We start from the raw sequence: 21,383 nt of genomic DNA on the forward strand, positions 1-21,383 counted from the left end.
ACATCAACCATCAACCGGGCAAATGTGTGTGAACGAGTAACAATTGGGGCTAAATGGCTTTGGTTTTTCTTCTGATTGGATGAAAAAGCTGCGTGAGTGTTTTAAGCCAATCGCGAAGTGTTGTAACGACACTCGACACTCTACTCAACGGAGGAGGCAGTGTGGCCGAGTGGTAAGCGTGTCGGACTCGCAGTCCAGCGGTCCCGGGTTCGAGTCCCGCTCTTACCACTACCTGGATTTGTTTCTCGGTAGCGCCGAGTTCAAATCCGGCCAATTGGGATTCTTAACAATGTTATGTACAACTCGAATTATTTGTTTCAGTTGTTTGCTGGACCCCAGTAGCACTTGTGCTATAAGCATTGCCGATGGTAAAATAAAGGCAATATTATATTTTTACTGAGAACCACTCTAATGATAATAACCGTATTGTGCCTCACTACTTGAGACTAAGTCTGCACCAAATGGTTCTTCTACGGATACTTTCGAAGATGCTTCTAAATTTTGAGACATCTTCAGGGATATCTTAACTTTGCCATTTTGATGTGCAAAAATGATGGTACAAACGTTCGAAAATACTGACGGAATAACTCGTAACGTGACGTCCAAATCGGAGTATTCAAATCGTTTTAGCGTAAACTAAAAATAAAAACGCGTCATGTATTACACAACTTCAAATGAAAACGCATAAGAACGTGCGCAGGTACTTGCTATATGAAAATGCAGATTGAACGAGAATAAATCTAAATGTTCAGTTATGTTTTCGGTTATATGAACACAGACAATTTTCAAAGTGTATGGGGAATGTCTATATTAATTACCTGTTCCTCTTTCGATTAAGATCAATCAATGCCAAAAACCTTGAATCGACATTGTTGTAAAAAGCGGTTTTAAACAGTTGTGAAGAAAGGTCAATTGGATTTCTTGCTTTTTACGAATGTACCTGGCAAACTTGAGCGAAATTTCTTCTTGCATTTTTTAAAGTTCGAAATCTCCAAGCATCAGATATAGTTGCAAATTTTAATAACTGGATACCTGTTGCTGCTATGTTTCAGATATTCCCTACAAACGTAAGAGGCAAATAATTCAAACATATTCCTTTCTCAAATGCCTGTCGGATAATACTCTCTAAAAGTTTAGGTTTGAAAAAGTAGTTATACTTTATTAGTTATATGTGTACTTTTTCTTCTATAATTCTCGCAGCATTTATCAACCCATGGATAAATGAAGCAAAGTAAATATAATGTATTATATTTCACCAACAATTTCTGTAGAAAGTCGTTATTGGCAAGCACTCCTGGAGGTAGAACTTCAATAGCGTTCAAAGACAACTCCCTGTGAAAAGAAGTATGTATCGTTCTTAAGAGCAATTGTTAGGAAATGAAAGAGCCGTAATGCTGAAAACGGACGCGTTCGCTCGATTAAGATTATTCCAGAATGCAGATGGATAGGATAATCACGAATGTTCCAAAACATGCAGAATTTACAGAGAAGCGGAGGGGGAGGGTAAGGTTTGTGACTTGTAACATGTAATGTACTCCTAATTTGGTGACTTTCCCTAAAATCTACAAATTTCCATAACAATCACATCCTGAGAGCTACCTTTCACAAATTTGGGATTTTCTTGTTTAATAGAAATAGAAAAGAACTTTGGTGGGCTATTTTTTTTTAATTGTTGTGTGATTGGACAAACTTTCTCTAGCAATTTGTTTTGCTTTTGGATGATCAATTAAAGGTTTTGCTTTAGCAGAGCATCTTGCGTAACTGCACTGGAGTTTCTGCATTTATCTATTTATGGACATAATCGATACTGTCGAGTGCATGTAAAAGTATGCAAGCATTCAGAGGATTACGTTTTGGCCATAAAAGGGACACAGTCAGCTGTGGGACAGCCTGACCTGGACACTAGTTTTCTCACTTTGAAAAGAGTTCACCTCAACCTGAAATCAAAGATACGCGTCGAGTACATCTAGAAATCCGCTTCAATCTTCGCAGTGTTTTGCTTGATTTTCAATCGTTTACTGAAAAACTTGTTTTTGAGTTTGCTTTTGCTCCTCCTATGATATTATTTTATTATATTTGGTTAAAAACAGTATGGATCGCGTCTCTGGGATATACGAATTAGCTATGAAATAGCATCTAATGCGCATGTGCGCCAGCTGACTGTGTCCCTTTAACGTTTCGATCCTCTCCATTATTTAATAGCTTCGTTAGCATGCCTTCATGGGTATTTAGTCTTTTAATTTTCACCCTCTCTTGTTAGCGGATTGTAGTCAGTAGTCAGTAGTTAGTTGCAGGTCATTTAGCTGTTACTAATCAGCTGTTGGCAGTTGTTTGTGGGTAATTAACCAGCCAGAAACGCTAATGTTCATTCGTGTTTTTAAACACTTACAGGCTTTGTAACGAAGTCAAAGAAGCGAATACGTCCTTTGGCAGATTTTGGATTTTGTTGAAGGAAAGATCTCTGCGGACCAAAACGTTCATATAAGTAATTGAATTTAAAAGAAAAAAGCATGCAAATGTTCCTGGTTCTGAAATGAGTATGGCATGGTTATTTTGGAATGGAAAGCTCAGTATAGGTATATAGTATTGTTTAACAAATTGTCAGTAAGTTTAAATATGGATCAGAAAGATTATCGCTACATAACAACTGTCTTGTGATATACATAGTTTTCTAAGACTCATTTGACGTCTTGCGGCATAACGGCAGTTAACGAAGTTTGAAAATTGGGTTTCCTTGGCAATAGACCATAATCGTATTTTCGGTGTTAAACTGGAACTAGCTTGCAACAGAAGCTAATGCGGGGAGTCTTTTCAAGTGCAAATGCTGTAGAATCTAGCTCTCTCTTTTATTTGGGTTCATTAGCGTTCCTTTGGGAATTCGTTTTGGGTACCTTTCCTGCGCGTTTAGTATAATGTGTATCTTGTTTAATATTTTAGTTTTTATAAGCTTTCTCGAGCATTTTTTGTTGTTTGGAGTAGTTTTTAATTCTTTTCAAACGTTTTGTAAAAAATAATCAAATTCAAGCATAGTGGTCGATGACGTCTTTTTTAAGTTATATGACATCATCGTTCCTTGTTACGGGTAAGGGAAATATTTTTAGATGTGCTATAATCCTTCTACTTTTATCGTCATTGCTTAAGACTCGCAGGTTTACACGATGACTTTCAACCGCCCCCCTCGACGCCGATCTGAATAAGGTTGACTGGAATGGAAATTACTGTCAAACAAGAGCCCATGGCCATGGGCTCCTGTTGTCAAACAGCTGACCTCCATTGCTTTGAAGGTGATGATGGAAGTTTTTGATTGGAGCTCCCCTGGTTTTAACCAGCTGCCTAAAGATGAATTGTGGTAGAATCGATATGAAGTGGTCCCTGGGTCACCCTGCTGTAGCTCTGCCGAACAACGCTGTGAGGTCACAAGGCACTCGTCTGACAAATAGAGGACAGTCAGAACAAAATTTGGGTATGCTTTGAAGTCATTTAGTACCAAGCGCGCCGTCGTAGTTATGAACTATGTGGATATCAATACACCCATGTCTTACAGTTTCCCTGATGTGCACGTGTTAGCTTACAGTTCTCCAAGAAAGGTCATTGGAGCAAAAACCCCTTCAGGCAGAAATTTAACAGCATTAGAAGACAAATTCCTGTGAAAAGGTAGCATGTAAGAAAATTTGATAAAAATACTACTTCTTCAAAATTACATTCGTGTGGGAAATGGTTTCTCTCCTTAAGACTGTTAATAAGCTTCGTAACTTAATTTACATTAAGCCAGTTTTCAAACCAAAATGGGAAATTCAATCAACGTTGCAGCGGATTGCTTAAATAGAGAATAATGCATGGCGCGCGAAGGTATGACATTTATCTTCGAGTGTTCAATTCGATATCTCACAAGTGAGCGCGAAAGTTGTCCGAAGGCTACACGAACGTTTTCGAACATTTCCGAAAATTCGGAAGATTTCGGTAAATAACCGAAGATTGCCGAAGACTTTCGAGGAAGATCCGAAGAAGTTTCGATGATACACTAACAAGTTTAAGTACAGTTGAAGGGTCAAAAGTGATATCAAACATTACGTCATCGATATCGTCCCCGTGAAATTATCGTATACACATGTTCAATTTCAGCTTTTCAGTTAATACAATAAGTCATCTTGTAGCTAATTTAAAAGCATGTTTCAAGTCACGTCATAAGAGTTGTAAAACCGTCATCGACGCCATAGAAAAGCGAAATTTTTATGAATCCCAACTGATCTTTGCAATATGTAAGTCACTTGAAAACCACGAAATAATTTTTAATTTCAAGACCAAATTTAGTCAAATATTAAGGTGATGTCACACGAGCCGATTTTCAAGGCCGATTTTTAATCCATGTTACAGGAGACAACTTTTGACGCAACTTTGTTACGCGCAGTGGTCGGCAACGGTATGTTACACGAAACGATTTTTAACCCAACGTTCTAAATTCAGGCAACAATATTGCAGGTTTTTAATCACTTTCGTTGAACTTGCAACATGTTGCCGCAACGAAATGTTGCGTTAAAAGTCGCTCTGTGCGCCATGTTACACGACATCGATTTTCAACGCAACAATGTTGCGTTAAATATCGGCGTTGAAAATCGGCTCATGTAACATCACCTTTAAACCCAGGAATGATTTTTGTTAAATTTTATGTGCATACCGAATTTTTTTGTGGTCGGCAGGGGAGCGGATAGAAGGCAGAGGAAAATGGGTACGTCTGCCGGCATAGACTTCAAACCGTCTTAAGAGCCAGTTCCTATAAATACCGAGAATGAGGTGACAGTCGCCAAATTTTCGATTTCTTCATATTTTGGCCAGATAACCTCTGTAGTGAGTTGTTTTCGAAAATACTATTCAAAGGTCCTGAAGCGCTTTAGTGTTTTCGAAATCGAGGAAAGTTTGAAAATCGCCATTTTAGCTGCCTGACGCCGCCGAAAATGGTCGAAAATTGTGCATTTTCTTTTCGCTCGTACAGATCAACGCAATGATATCTACCAATATACTTTGGGTAGCTCATAGTGCATGTCTTGCTGTTTCTAAAGCATTAATTTGATTAGTAAAAGCTCCAAGTTTAATAATATTTTAGGCCGATAAAAGTACCTTCATCGAAGCTCGTGAGCGAAATGGCTCATTTCAGCTAATTTCAATACCATCAAAAGCCCACTGGTACATTGAATTTGAAGTCGAAACTAAAATTTTCTGAAAGCCCATACTCTATATTATGTTGCGTGAAAGTCTCTTTCGCGGCCCGAAAAAACTAACCCGTCGAGAGACATAAACGTGTGGTACATTTTTGTAAATTCGTCATTCGCGAAACCAACATGGAACTTAGCCAGCTACCTTCATCAAGAACAAAAATAAGCGAATGGAAACCTTTTCCGTCAATAAGGATACTTGCAATCTGTTTTTTTTCTCCTTTTAGATTGACCACATGATTAACTTTTGCAAACATTTGCAGTTAAATCAAAATAGACGCTGTTTTTGGTACATTTTAATGTTATGCAAATATATTTCGATCACCGGCACGTGCATATCGCCCGAAACTGATTTTCCTTCCGCCTACTGTATGTTTCTTTTTGAAGGTTACAACTGTAGCACACATTATTCGTTCAATATCGGCAGTTTTAACTTTTGTGGAACACCCATGGCCACAGTCGAGCTTGTCTTTAAGTAAAAATAAACATTTTGAAACGTGAAGTTTGAGTAAACAATCGGTTACAGTTGCATCCGTCATGTTTGGCGTAAATATTCGAACACAACCATTTCATGTAAACAGGTACACTTTACTTTAAAAACAACCGTCTCATCGCAGCATTTCTTGAAATCCTGGTCTGAGACCAGGTAATGTCGATAACAAAGCGCGAGCAGTTGACGAAACTTCATGATCAACTGTCGAAACGTTGTAGTTGTGGAATAAGCAAGATGATTCAAGATTTGTATTTCTTACCCGTGTGCTTGCAATTCTTATGGATACAATTGCACCTATCTGTTACCACCGGATTTATAAATGAATCGTTCGTTTCTTTAACTAATATAGTACATACCTCTGAATAAAACACATACTATGACATCACTTTTCTTGGGGTGTTCCAACAGTCGTCCGCGACTACTTACAAAACGTAAGCAGCAAGACTGATAAAACCACAGAGGCTTCTTCGTCAATCGCACTACGCTGTCCAGATTTCTTTCTTACAAAGTTTCCAGACTTCGGTTTTTTTTTTTGAAATTCCAAGACTTCGCCGTTCTGTTGGCCAGTCCGAATAATTGTCATGGTGTTAGCTGAGTAAGTTCTTGACTTTGTTTGGTGGTCCCAGTTCAGACCATATTGCAAATGTGGATTGCGTGACAAACGGCCACTTGCAAAGTGTCCAAAGTGGGTGAAGATGGCGGCGAGTGAAACTGTTTGCTCGTGCAAGTAACGTGGTTCGCACTGTCAGCCTAAATAAACATTTTTGGACGGAATTGAAGGATGTAGGGGGAAGGGGGTGTTGTTTAATTCTGCAAGAGGACAGAACTCGACGAACTGACAGAGCCGTGCGCGGGTCCTGCTATCATGGCATGTCTACGTAGATTAATGGAAAGTATTACCGCGTTCACAAAAGTTGTGCAAACACCTTTCCTCTTTACCTTTAAAATACATGTTTGTCGTTCGTACTTTTTGAATAGAAATGCACCGGTGATAGGGCTGGAATACAAAAAGGCCATAGGAGGCCTAGAGGGCATCAGATCTGAGATACGTGGTGTGAGTTTACATACGTATTCACTCCTGTTGCCCTCTGATAAACTATACAGACAATAATATGGGCGCTTTCCAAAAATCGGACAGTCAGAAGAGCTAAAATTTTCCTATATTTTACCTTGAGAATTCACAATTATTGACCTAGCGAACTTCCCATCAATTATTAGGCGGTATAAAATAGTTAGGCATTATGTATTGTAGCCTTATTTTGCGCATTTCAGAGGCAAAAATAAGAGCGAATGTATGGACTGTCCACCGGGACAAAAAAACTGTGTCTGTTGTAGAGAGAGGAGTTCACTGTGGAGAGGTGACCGTTAGTGGACGTTCGACTGTATAGTTTATATAGGTTTAAAAAAGAACCGGTAACAGGAGTGAATATGTACGTAAATTCTCAACACGTACCCATTTAAGACTAGTGCCTCCCAGGCCTTCTTTTTTCATCCCAGTCATGTCCCTGGTGCATTTCTACACCAAAAACCTGGAGCAATATACCTGTATTTTAAAGTTCAGTAGGAAGGGTGTGTTTTTTTATTAACGGTAATAAAGTCGAAACTTTCTACAACGGCCACTTTGGGGACAGAGGAAAGTCGCCGTTATGGAGCGGTATCAGTAGGGGTGAAATATGACACCGATATTCTCTTGGGTTTCAACATTTTTATCCTAAAAAAGGCTTAGTGTAACATGTAAATTCGTAACATGATCAAAATATATGATCAACAAGACGGAAACCAAACAGAAATACAGACCAAAGACCTGCGGCATGGATCAAGTTTCGTGACCATGTCCAATAAAAAATGGGGTTTTATAGACAGCGTTCGTCAGTTGTTGATTAACTGGCCGTTGTGAAGAGGTTTTTTTGGCAGTTGGGACGTGTTATAGTGGCTGTTGCTGTTGTCAAGAGGTGACCGTTCTAGAGAGATTAAAATAACAGTGACCGTCCGCCCGAGTGAAAAGAAGTGGCCGTTGCAGAGAGGTGGTCCTTTGTGGAGAGATGGTTGTGCAGGATCGACTGTAGTTTCCATTTTTTCAACCAGACATAGAGAAAACACCCTGCCTACACGAGGCGAGCAAGGCGCAGTTTGGATTCCCTGTCCACGCCCCCCCTCCCCCCTCCCCGGGGCAGGGGAGCTCGTCGTACCTTTTAGGGCTTAAAAATGAAGTTTTAGTAGCCCTCAGGGTGTTCAGCCTCAAAAGGTCCAAAGCGGGAGCTTTTGCTATGCCTTTTAGGGTATTGAGCCGAAAAAAATATGACGCGGGGAGATGTGTTATGTAAGAAATGGTATCTTTTAGAGGAGAAAAAACAGGATCTTGGTACCTCTTAGGGGATCTTAGGGGATCAAAATTTTTCAGGAGCACCCCCGTCCTTCTTATATGGGTGTCTCCCTCCCTTCGAGGTCCACGTCGCCACCTTCACTCACTTTGCAAAACGTCAGATATTGACTTGTTTGGTACAGTGGCCGATTGTTACGCAATCCACATTTGCCTAATTGTCCGAACTGGGACCACCAAACAAAGTCAAGTACTTAATCAACTAAGGCCATAACAGTTATTCGGACTGGCCAACAGAACGGCGAAGTCTTGGAATTTTAAAAGAGAGCTAAGTCTGGAAACTTTGTAAGAAAGAAATCTGGACAGCCTAGTGCGATTGACGAAGAAGCCTTTGTAGTTTTCTGTCTTGCTGCTTACGTTTTGCAATTGGCGGACGCCTGTTGGAACACTCCAAGAAAAGTGATGTCACAGTATGTGTTTTATTCAGAGGTATGTACCATATTAAGTGATAGGAAACGAACGATTCATCTATAAATCTGCTGGTGAAAAACAGGGGAACTGTATCCATAAGAATTGCAAGCACACGGGTAAGAAATACAAATCTTGAATCATCTTGCTTATTCCACAACTACAACGTTTCGACAGTTGATCATGAAGTTTCGTCAACAGCTCGCGCTTTGTTATCGGCATTACCTGGTCTCAGACCAGGATTTCAAGAAATGCTGCGATGAGACGGTTGTTTTTAAAGTAGAGTGTACCTGTTTACGTGAAATGGTTGTGCTCGAATATTTACGCCAAACATGACGGATGCAACTGTAACCGATTGTTTACTCAAACTTCACGTTTCAAAATGTTTTTTTTACTTGAAGTCAAGTTTGGTTGTGGCCATGGGTGTTCCACAAAAGTTAAAACTGCCGATATTGAACGAATAATGTGTGCTACAGTTGTAACCTTCAAAAAGAAACATACAGTAGGCGGAAGGAAAATCAGTTTCGGGCGATATGCACGTGCCGGCGATCAAAATATATTTGCATAACATTAAAATGTACCAAAAACAGCGTCTATTTTGATTTAACTGCAAATGTTTGCAAAAGTTAATCATGTGGTCAATCTAAAAGGAGAAAAAAAACAGATTGCAAGTATCCTTATTGACGGAAAAGGTTTCCATTCGCTTATTTTTGTTCTTGATGAAGGTAGCTGGCTAAGTTCCATGTTGGTTTCGCGAATGACGAATTTACAAAAATGTACCACACGTTTATGTCTCTCGACGGGTTAGTTTTTTCGGGCCGCGAAAGAGACTTTCACGCAACATAATATAGAGTATGGGCTTTCAGAAAATTTTAGTTTCGACTTCAAATTCAATGTACCAGTGGGCTTTTGATGGTATTGAAATTAGCTGAAATGAGCCATTTCGCTCACGAGCTTCGATGAAGGTACTTTTATCGGCCTAAAATATTATTAAACTTGGAGCTTTTACTAATCAAATTAATGCTTTAGAAACAGCAAGACATGCACTATGAGCTACCCAAAGTATATTGGTAGATATCATTGCGTTGATCTGTACGAACGAAAAGAAAATGCACAATTTTCGACCATTTTCGGCGGCGTCAGGCAGCTAAAATGGCGATTTTCAAACTTTCCTCGATTTCGAAAACACTAAAGCGCTTCAGGACCTTTGAATAGTATTTTCGAAAACAACTCACTACAGAGGTTATCTGGCCAAAATATGAAGAAATCGAAAATTTGGCGACTGTCACCTCATTCTCGGTATTTACAGGAACTGGCTCTTAAGTATTTTATATATTATTTTATATTTCAGCTGATACAATTAGCCCTGTAAATGGTTTGAACCCAGGAGTATCAGTAGTTCGTATAGTGTGATCGTCCGGGTGAGTGTAGTTCTGAAAAGAACTGTTGGTGGTGACTGACGTTTCGACAACCTGAGCGGAAGTCATCTTCAGAGTCAAGTGAATAGTGTTTGTCAGTCGATGATCTTATAAGTCTGGTCCGTTGAACGTGATTGGTCAGTATAGCCATGATGGTATTGGCTGAAAGACTCGTGTAAAGTTTGTCATCAGTCATTGGTGGGTTTCGATCCGTCTATTGTTAGTCAAATAGGTCGGTTTTTGGTCCGTGTATTGTTTAAAAGTCGGTCTGTTAGAAGTCCGTTTGTCGGTTTCGTTTCTGTCGTGGATAAGTCGTTTGTAAGGCGCCGGTTAAACTGTGAAACTACCGTTACCTACAGAAGACATCATGGACTTACTGAACCTTTGCCTTACATCGACTTACTTTCAGTACAACGGTAAACACTACAAACAGTTGCATGGAACAGCAATGGGGTCGCCTGTTTCTGTTGTTGTCACAGGAATTGTGATGCAACACGTGGAGGAACGCGTCCTTGCAACTTGCCGACAAACGATACCGCTTTGGTTACGCTACGTTGACGACACCTTTAACGCCGTTCACAAAGACGAAATTGACGATTTTCACGACCACCTAAACGAACAGAACGCCGACATCCAGTTTACTAAAGAGATCGAAGAAAATGGAAAACTTCCTTTTCTAGACTGTCTGGTAAGCCGCGACAACAACGAACTACGAACGACAGTGTACAGAAAACCGACGCATACCGACAGATTACTTGACGAATCATCCTACAACCCGACTTCACACAAAGCCACGACTATAAAGACTTTGACGAGAAGAGCGCAACTAGTTTGTGACACACCGGACAGCTTACGTGACGAAAACAGATACCTTGAACGTGTTTTTCACAAAAACAACTACAACGCTGACTTTATTAGACGAAATATTTACCGACCTATTGAAGCTGACGCTACGAACAGGAACCCTACACCTGTTACTACAGTGACTATACCGTACATTAAGGGCACTTCTGAGACCATCTCAGGGATCCTACAGCCCTACAACATTCGTGTAGCCCACAAACCTACAACTACGTTACGACACTTACTGACCAACGAGAAAGACAGAGACTTACCTAATGACAGACAGGGAGCAGTTTACAAGATCAAATGCTCCGACTGCCAGGCTTCCTACATTGGTGAGACTGGCAGAAACCTTAACACGAGACTGACTGAACACAAACGAGCCACGAGAAATGGTGATGCCAACAATCACATTGCTGTACATCATCAACTGACAAACCACAACATTGACTAGGACTCTGCTCAGTGCTTAACCTACAGTACAAACTATTTTCAACGACTGACTCTGGAAAGCTGGTACACTAACCTAGAACAAACGCCTCTTAACAGATGTCAACAACTACCAGCGCCTTACAAACGACTTATCCACGACAGAAACGAAACCGACAAACGGACTTCTAACAGACCGACTTTTAAACAATACACGGACCAAAAACCGACCTATTTGACTATCAATAGACGGATCGAAACCCACCAAGGACTGATGACAAACTTTACACGAGTCTTTCAGCCAATACCATCATGGCTATACTGACCAATCACGTTCAACGGACCAGACTTATAAGATCATCGACTGACAAACACTATTCACTTGACTCTGAAGATGACTTCCGCTCAGGTTGTCGAAACGTCAGTCACCACCAACAGTTCTTTTCAAAACTACACTCACCCGGACGATCACACTATACGAACAATTAGCCCTCTAGTTTACCTCAAATCTTCCCACAACAATAGGGTGAGACATGTCATTTTGGGGCAGCTTTATGTTGCCATGGTAACCACATTTTGATGGCTTGTGATTTGTTTATCTTTGTTTCTCTAGTTTGGTTATACGCACAGACAGCCCAAGCTCCAGCTGTGAGACAATCGTCTTGCGTAATAGCGGTCTTGGCGAAAATATAAAAGTTTGTATAAGAATACTTACGATCCCTTTGCGGAATTGAACTAAACTCAAGAAAAATGCCTGACCTTACGTCCACAGTGTTTCGCGTTATCGCTTCCTGGCTTGGTTTCGTACCCCTAAATGATAATTAAAATCTTGTACTTTCCCCTTATGTTTTCTAGTGTTAATTCTACACCCATAAAACAATAGGCTGGACACAGGATTACTCATGTTTTATACTCTTAATTAGATAAAAATCACTTACAGAGAACGAAGATATGTCAATGTGGCAAATACTCCGTCAGGGAGAAAAGTGATACCGCATGAAGGCAATTCTCTGCGATTGATGGATTGATTGATAAATTTAGTCAGTGAAGAGAACTTAGTTGATTGATTTCAAAGAAAGAGAGTTTTACCTATTGTAGCTATAGTTTAGTGGAGGGAGCCTGGCCGAGTGGTCAGGGCACCCGACTTCAAGATACAAGTCCCGCTCTGACCACTAAGCTGGAGTTGTTTCTCACGAAGGGGTGGGGGGGGGGGGGGGGGGGCTTTCTCGGTAGACTCCAGTTCAACTTCCCGCCACGCTCGTTGGGATTGTTAAGCCTATTGGTATTTGAAATATTTGTTCCGCTCAGGTTAAGCGACATGCCTATGAACTAGCTAGGTGAAGCTTGGCGTATTGGCCATTAAAAATATTCAATATTTAACATTTAACATTTTAAGACGAAATCCGACAGAAAATTTAGCTTTTAGTGGACAAAAATCAGTACCAGAATAATTCTAAGTATTTTACAGTCCTTTTTACATTTTAAAGATATAAATAATTACCTGAAATAACACCAAAAACAATTCCCTATGGGAACGAGAGAAAATAAATTTCAAAGTTCAGAAGAATTGTGCAAACACAAGTAAAATTTCATCATCAGTTTCATTTCACCAGTACTTTCAAGTGTTTCATACGAAGTCAACATTTGTTTTCGACGTTTGGTGTTGCTAGAAATGATTTTTTTTTGAGAAGATATTTAAAACAGTCACACAGAAGTTTGCAATATGATGTAAAAAATATTGGTACTAGATTTTTGTCCACTTGTTACTCAAACTTCCAGTGGATTCCGTCTTAACATCTTCTGGTGTTCCTCCTGCATAGGCTTCACAACAGTCTTACGGATTCCAATATATAAGAACAGTGATTTTTAAGCTTCTCGATATAGTCCCGAATACGTGAAACGGCTTAAGGGAACCGAGAGAACACGCTCTATGTATCAAATTTTTATAGTTAACACAGGCTTGGAATGGATTATTTTTTACTTCAAAGGAGAGGATACTAGGTGAGGATTAAACGAGAAACATCCTGCAGGTGGATTGATTTGTTCAATAAGTATATTTCTTTCCCCATACGACACCAAACTGTGGAAAGAACAAAAAAAATACTGCGAAAAAGTCTCCTAGAAATTGTTTTCACTAAGAGAGGATTCTCTCCAGGTCTCTAATAATTACCAAGAATTCAAGCACAAGTTGTTCAAAAGTTATTCAAAGGCTTTGATCAATTTGGTGAACTCTCCGCATCTCTTCACGGATTGCTGGAAAATCGGCAAGCACTTAGGTCACGAAACTACGTTTCTTAATTGTACGTGTGAACCACTGCAAATACGCAACCGCTTTATAACCTTTTAACAGGCTGTATTAATAATAAATTATCAATGGACAGATGTATGGAGAAAACTGAAAGCGGATCCAGAGATTTTTTATTTGTGTTGGGGAGGGGGCTCCTTGTACTCAAGAAACACTGTTGAAAAGTGTTTTTACTAATAATACTACCTGACCAATGTCAAGATAATGATGCCAGAGCATTCGAGCAAGTCTTGACAACCATAATGCCTTTGAGATATGGTTTGTCTCATTAGGAGCCTTACATGACTCCGCTAGAGCAGAAAGGACAGTTGTGTACACTCACATAAAAGCAAAACTTGTACGATCAGGTGCTCATTTTTTGCACGTTTTACCCTATTCAGACTAGTAAAGGGAGTGAGGAGTTTAAAGAAGTTCCCTCAGACCTATTTGGAACCAAATTTGTGTGGCATATATCATCAGTCAAGGGTCTGCAACAATATCTTGACAGACATGTTTTTCAATTTTATTTTATCATTATTATCATTATTATTATTATTATTATTATTATTATCATTATTACTATTCATTTATTTATTTATTTACATTTTGCATTTAATGGCTTTATTGCAGTATCTTTTACTTTTTAAGCTAATTATAGATTTCGTTGTAGGTTTTGATAATTTTCATGCGCTTTTTGACGTTTGTCTTACGTTTAAAAAATTATTCCGAACTGATGGCGTCATTTCTAAGTTATATGTGAAGTCATTGTTCAATGTAACACGATTTCAATAGTTTGAATGTCTTATATATCCTGCAAGTTTCATTGCCATGGCTTTAATGCTGTAAGAGATACAGGCTGAGCCTCAGAAGCCCTCCCCCGATCCCCGTACCAGTTGACCAAAATTAGGTTTAACACGCTTAATAAGATTTCCCGACAGCGGCGACTTTAGTGCAGGCTACAATCCCGGACAAAAGTAGTTGGGACAGTTGAGCTAGATCACGTATCCCCAATCCCCCCTAATCAATGTCGAAAAACGTTGCGGTTTTTTTTCAACAAAAAGGAAAAAATCTCCTGATTATCAACATTGTAAGTGGGGGGAGGGGAGAACTTGCTTGGTGTCCCAACTTTTTTGTCTGGGATTGTGGCTCTGTTTCTGAAGAAGTATTTTCGTTCCATTCCTTTTGGAATGAACGAGGGCAGGGGTGGAGGGGAGAGGCACACTTCGCGGACCCTACCCCAAGACCTGAGTTATTCCGCCATTATACATATTTTTTCTTATATTTATTTACCCCTGGATCCGCCATTGCAAAGAAATTACACTCACAGAGTCTCCAGATTTGAGAATTTAGAGAATACTTCAACTGTAAGATTTGAAAGATTGCTTGAAGAGATATACCTACCAGGAGAAAAAAAAGCACTTAGATTGAAAACAATTAGATTTAAAAGACTCTTTTGGGCTATTCGCATTTAATTTCTTCCTGCTTCTACAATATGCCTCGATGGTTTCTCTCCTCCGACAAAGGGGATAAAGAGGGAGGGAGGGAGGGGAGGGAAAGAGAAGTGATAAAACCTTGTCGGTAATCTTAGTAATAATCAATGCATGTCAGTATGGGCGTGAAAATAAGAGCCCGATAAATTTACCTTATCCCATCAGACCAAATTTCCGAACTGATCAGCTAATTTCAGTGGTACCCCGACGGTATCCCGCTAGATCTTTGTACGATATTGACGTGGATAGTTACAACAGTGTTCCCTTTTGGACATTAAACAGGCCGAAGCCAAATTAATTTATAGGGAGAGCCCCTGCTGGTTCCAATAAGTGCACTTTACAGTATACTCCTTTCCTCAGAACAAAATTAACCTAGCTAATAACAGTAGTAACTATGGACCTATGGCAATTAGTGCCCTGTCATCGCCTGTGTATTCAGTATATTTAAGATCGGTCACGAAGATCGATTCTGAGTTATGAGCTCATAAAGCTAAAATTATTGTTGTCTAAATGGGTTATTATGTTGCTATGGTAACCTTTCCAGTTACAAAATAGGCCATAATTTGTTCACCAATGATTGGATATTGTTTGATATTATTATTGTGACACTGACTAAATAGGCGAGGGGTAGCATTGATCCCTCAAAGAAGATTAGTTGAAAAATGCTGGAAGCCGTTATGAGTCACCTTTATAATATCTCTTTGAAGATCATTCAGTGACGGAAAAAGGAGAAGTAACGTATAAAAATAGCAAAAGGGGGAATAACTTACATATAATGCGTCATTTTTGGTACACAATAATTTACTTCCCTGGATGATGTGAAATTGCTGCAGTAGATGGTGTTTGATATTGTATTTTTGTAAACTTTGGGAAGACACCGATTTCCGCAATCTAAATGGTACAAAAATAAATTTACATCTATGTGTAAGCAAAGATCACTAGCTATATTTATGAACTAGCAAATATGGGCTAACACGTATACGACTGAGTATATAATAATAATTATAATGATAATAATTATAATAATAATAATAATAGTAATAATAATAATAATAACAATAATAATGAATTTTTTTCGAAATCTAATAGTAATTTTATTTGCAAATCATCCAATAGTAGCAAAACGATAAAACATTGAAAAAACTAAAACAAAAATTAATAATAATAATAACAACAACAATAATAATAATGATGATGATGATGATGACGATAGTATTATATTTTATAGTTATGCAACGCTTTCGAGTGGCACACCGTAGAATATCCCAGGAGTCACTTTAATTTCCTTGGTATACCAAGAAAATATTAATACAAGTAACAAGTGGGATATTCTATGTTATTAAAACTAGATCATTGGACAATGCAATTCGAGAGTGGCTGAGCCATCTTGTGTTATGAGCCATTTTACCAAGCTCTACGAATTTTGTAAGCGTATGCGTGATTTTTGGGGGGCGTTTCTATTCTTATCTTAACTTCGTTTTCAATATTTTGGGAACGTTTTCAATAAAACAAGTATTCCACTCGCGCTTGTTGGATGTGAGATGATTATAGCCAACTTGGCGCTACACGCCTTATTGGCTATCTACCATCTCATATCCAACGCGCGCTCGTTTGTAAGCGTATGCGTGATTTTTGGGGGGCGTTTCTATTCTTATCTTAGCTTCGTTTTCAATATTTTGGGAACGTTGTTGGCTATCTACCATCTCATATCCAACGCGCGCTCCTAGAACAATTGTTAAGTACACGGAGAGAGATAGTGTTGCATAACTATTTTATACCATGTTATAGAAAATACCTTGGTCAACGCAATCAATGCGACATACGCGCGGCGCATGACGGGAAGTTTGGAAGAAATACTATCGAATATACAACGGCTTTCCTGTATTCTGATTGGTTGTATTTTCTTTGGCGTGGTATAAAAACATGTATGATAATATTAAACATGGTTAAAACAAAGTCTGTGCTGGACCAAGTGTTCCATGCACTGGAGCTTATCCCGATTTGGGTAGCGTTGAGCGACTAAGAGTATTTCTACTCCCCTCTTGATGGGATGTTAGTCCATCACAGAGTTACCCCAGCAATAAATTCTCCGGTGCCCGTTCATACAACTGGGCGGAGAGAGGTACTGAGAGAGTAAAGAACACAACGCATCGAATCCGGTCAGAGCTCAAAACCAGACAGCTCGATCTGGAGTCCAGCGAGCTGTCCATCAGAACACTAGAGCATAGTATGAGTCAACTATCAAGTACGGCAATCGAGAGCGAATGACCTTATCTTTTTAGTACTAATCTAGTAGTCATTAAACACTTATCTATTTTCTCTTGACAGACACTTAAAAGACGCAAAGAAGCCGCTGCCATTTTGTCAACAACTACAAACTACCAGGCTACTCGCCATTTACAACAGAATAGATAGTGAGTAGCGAGAGAACGGCATTCGTGATAGAACGCTAGTGAACTTGTACTAACATTCGATAGAAATCAAGGAGCTTGCAGTGATAACTCCTGGCAATAGCAAAACCATGGCATATTTAACTCTTCACGTCACTATCCTTTACATATATACCATCAGAATTGCATATATCAGTATCTGAGATTGTTTATCTCACAGTTCTCACCTATGAAAATGACTTTAAACTCTCTGACGTCTGTTCCATACGTGCTGCTGGCCACGCAAGCGTACTTTCCTTCCTCGAATGATTGGATATCTTCAACATATTTGTTGGTTGTGTTTGTTAGTGTTGTAGAGTTCCTTACTAATGCTATGTACACGGGGGGAGTTCCAGTAGCCGAGCAAGTGGAGATAATGTAGCCAGGTAAAGTTCGCACAACACGAGATGATAGCATGACTTTGGGCTCTATTCAAAACAGGAACACAAAATAGAGAACGGTCTTAAGATGTAAATTGGACTATCCGTAGAGATCGCCGAATATTTTGGCCGTGTGGTAGTTATACCTAATCGTACTTTTTTGCTACACTTCGCCCAGGCGAGTTTGGTCGAGCAATTGTTCGTATTCAAAATACCCATGGTGAGGCCAAACGAACCTGATTTGCAGCCGAAGCGTAGCAAAATGGTACGATTAGGTACTTACCGTAACCCAATTCGGCCAAATGACCATTACATCGTAGCCATATCAGGTCAGTGTCTTGATATCGCAGGATATCAGGACAGTAGACACGGCTTCTGATTGGCTAATTCCGAATTTCGGTACGCTAATGGATGAAACCTGTGGTTATTTGGTCACATAATGTCAAATGCATAGGATGCTTTTCATTCAACCAAAAGTTCTGGATTGCATTTCCGGAAATTTCCAGTGGCGAATGGAATAGCATTTTCTGGAATTTCCCTTAAAAAAAGGACAATCTTTCGAGGTATTCCGAAATTTTCGGAAATTTATTACCGGGAATTTCCGATCCATTTGACTTTCCTCCCGGAATTTCCGGAATTTTCGGAAATTCAACAATTTCCAAATTCTCTAGAAACTTTCCCAGTAAATAACCTTACCATTTGTCCGCGTTTCTAAATTTTTGGTTGAACGGAAAGCGGCCATGCATTGATAATCCGCTAGCTCATTATCAGTACTGTCAAACATCGAAGCTTTACTTACTGGCAGGCGCAGTGGTGAAAAGTATCAGAAAGCCTCTTTCCTCAACACTATCGTCTGAATGGAATTTTATCACTGCGTAGTTTCCCGATACAAAAACCGTTTTTCCAGTCTTCAATCCACAGTACACACCAAATGTTTCCTTCTTCTCATTCAGAATCATTAAATAGTCATGGCTAAAACAAACAAACAAACAAACAAACAAACAAACAAAGTGATTTTCACATGTGAAACAATGGACATGTCAAGCTCTTTATGTAGTTTCTTAGGCCTCGGCCACACTACGCCGGAAAAGTTTCACTCTGAAAACGCACCAAGTGTTTTCCTTCCACACTACATCGTAGGAAGAATCAGCAACCATTTTGGATTTGCGTTTGAGTAAATCTCGGGCAGGGACTATCATGGTTATCGTAACCTTATCGTTTTCGAAAAGTTTCATTTTCAAAATGTTTCTGTGCCGCGACTAAAACACAAAGCGGGCGTTTTCAAATTCCGTCGGTTTAAAGAGCGTTTTCGAAAAGCTCCGTTTTCGTGACGGATTAGTGTGGACGGAATAACCGGAGAAATAAAGCAGCTGCGTTTTCAAATTGCTCCGGTGTAGTGTGGACGGGGCCTAAGAAATTTACAGACAATGGAACACTAGAAACAGGATAAATTCCAAGAATATATATATATATATATAAAAACACATATCAGTCTATTATTATTCTAATATTTATTTCCTTTAATCTTTTACCACCTTTATTGATTTACTTTTGCGAGTGCAATTTCCTTTTAGCGTTACTTTTGCACTTAAGATGTACTAATTGTTAAAGTGTGTAAAATAACAATGATAAAATATGTACATGATGCCGTTTCTTACTTGCATGAGGAATTATCTTCTTGCAGTTGGAAATCGTGAAAGTAAACATTTAACTGCCAATCTTGTGGGATAGGAACCGAATAAAGACAGTCTATGCTGCTCGGGTAGTTGCTTTGATATCCAGGACTTTTCAGCGAGTCAAAAGCCACTGAGCCGCAGGCTAAAAGACAAAATATTAGTCTCAAACTCATTAATAATTCATCAAAGGTAATCATGATCGCGACGGAGTTTGAACATCCGGTTTTAATCAGCAGGGATTTTTTTACGATTTCATTTTCCCCTTTTCTCCTCAGTTTTAGTTCCGATTGAGAAGATATGTCAAACAGCCAAGACAGTGTTTGACCAGATTTCCAAAAACTTCGAAGTTCGTTAAAAATACTAGTCTACGCGTCGTATTTTCAACTCTCTTCTCGGTAGTTGGAAATGTGGTCAAACACGGTCTTTCGTGTTTGAAATATAACTTCTTGAACTATTTTGTCAATCACATGTTAAACCCAGTGGAAGTTAAGACCGCATTGGACATCAACAATCAAATACTCTAAAGGCTGATAAACAGGTTTCCTGCACCAAGTTCATACAAATCGAAGAAAGATTGTTCTTTTTAATTCAGAGAGATGAGGTTATTTTTAAGTTAATAACATAATTTAGTCATGTACTTTTTTGGGGAGTTCATTTTTATCACTGTTCAAGAAGAATCTTTTCAATAGTCATTGCCTCTACTTAAAAGCGTCGCGCTATATTCGGATTAGACTTACACAGTGAAACAGAAGTGAAAAGAATCAAGTATCCCCTTTCTTCTTGCCAGAAGTCTGAGTGGAATGTTACCACTATGTGACTTCCAGTAACATCAACGGTACGCCCAGTCTGCTCACCGCAATACACACCAACTGTTGTGCTATTTTCGTCAGTAATCTCCAAGTAGTCGTACCTAAATAACACAGATTTCAGTCATACGACACCAGTAAGTTTCTTGACGGACCCATTGAAACAACTACATAGCCACATTTGGTAAGACGTTTGCCTTTTCTGTAAAAAACAATTTGACGTCAGTTTTTTTTTATGCGTCTGTCCCCTTATTGATGATCAATTTCGTCATAACACTGTCAAAGTTTATTGCGGAACCACGCATTGCAGTTTTGCACACGCAATGAATGCTATAAAAAGCTTCTGCGACCCTATTCTTTAACATAAGTATAATTTAGCAGTAGCTGCGTCTACTTACGAGCAAAAATCTTCATATTCCATTTTGAAATCGTCAAAGTAAATATTCATGGCCATTCCATGTGGAATAGGAACCGTATAATTGCACTGCATACTGCTTGGGTACCTGTTCGGATATTCAGGACTTCTCAAAGAGTTGTCTACCACCGAACCGCACACTATTAGAGAAACAATGGCAATGAACCTCAGGAACATTTTGATAGGAGTTCAAGTAAATACTGATACCTAATTTTGATTAATTCCCAACCTGTAAAGGTGAGCTACCTACAAAAGCTTGGGTACACACACTTCGGTAGGGGAAAAGGTAATCTTACTGCTTTTATCGATGCAAAATATCGCAATGAAAATCGTACCATCCTGGTTATACCCCCAACCTCTAAAATGACATCGCCAGATGTCAGACGCAAACCACCATCCCTTTTTTCCTCCTCGAACTTAAATACGTCTGTTGTCCTAACAATGCACGATTGCTAGAAATATTAGGGAAAGTCAGGTCTATAGCTTCCAATACTGTTATTGCATTAATTCCGTTAAATTGCGTTGTTGTTTAAAAAACTGTTAGGGAGAACTGTATATAAATTAAAGCTGTACTGCCAGGCGATGATAGAAAGAAAGAAAAAAAAAAAAACAAACATGCGTCTGCTCACCTGGTAATCCATAGATGCCTTCTTTAAAGTTCCACATGAAAATAGACAGTACGAAAAGCATCTTGAAGGTACGGGTGGGCGTAAGTTCGTGCA

At 39.2% G+C, this 21,383-nt stretch overlaps 1 protein-coding gene and 1 long non-coding RNA gene across 2 annotated transcripts; both read right to left on the reverse strand.

Annotated features, from left to right (window-relative positions):
* Window positions 1–1,812: 1,812 nt before the first annotated feature.
* Window positions 1,813–14,933, reverse strand: LOC145482646 (uncharacterized). Its single transcript, XR_014048787.1, has 3 exons — window positions 14,791–14,933; window positions 12,120–12,191; window positions 1,813–3,644 (listed from the first exon to the last, which is right to left on the reverse strand). It is a non-coding gene; the product is annotated as an uncharacterized LOC145482646 (long non-coding RNA).
* Window positions 14,934–14,988: 55 nt separating this feature from the next.
* LOC145482615 (CUB domain-containing protein 2-like) lies at window positions 14,989–21,383 on the reverse strand. The gene is made up of 6 exons (XM_081461221.1): window positions 20,645–21,383; window positions 20,178–20,350; window positions 19,423–19,582; window positions 18,564–18,736; window positions 17,573–17,812; window positions 14,989–15,846 (listed from the first exon to the last, which is right to left on the reverse strand). Exons 1-6 carry the CDS (start codon window positions 20,836–20,838, stop codon window positions 15,722–15,724), a joined length of 1,065 nt encoding a protein of 354 aa, XP_081317347.1. The 5' UTR covers window positions 20,839–21,383; the 3' UTR covers window positions 14,989–15,721.

This window comes from Orbicella franksi, chromosome 3 (assembly GCF_964199315.1).
Source record: "Orbicella franksi chromosome 3, jaOrbFran1.1, whole genome shotgun sequence".
NCBI classification, from domain to species: domain Eukaryota; kingdom Metazoa; phylum Cnidaria; class Anthozoa; order Scleractinia; family Merulinidae; genus Orbicella; species Orbicella franksi.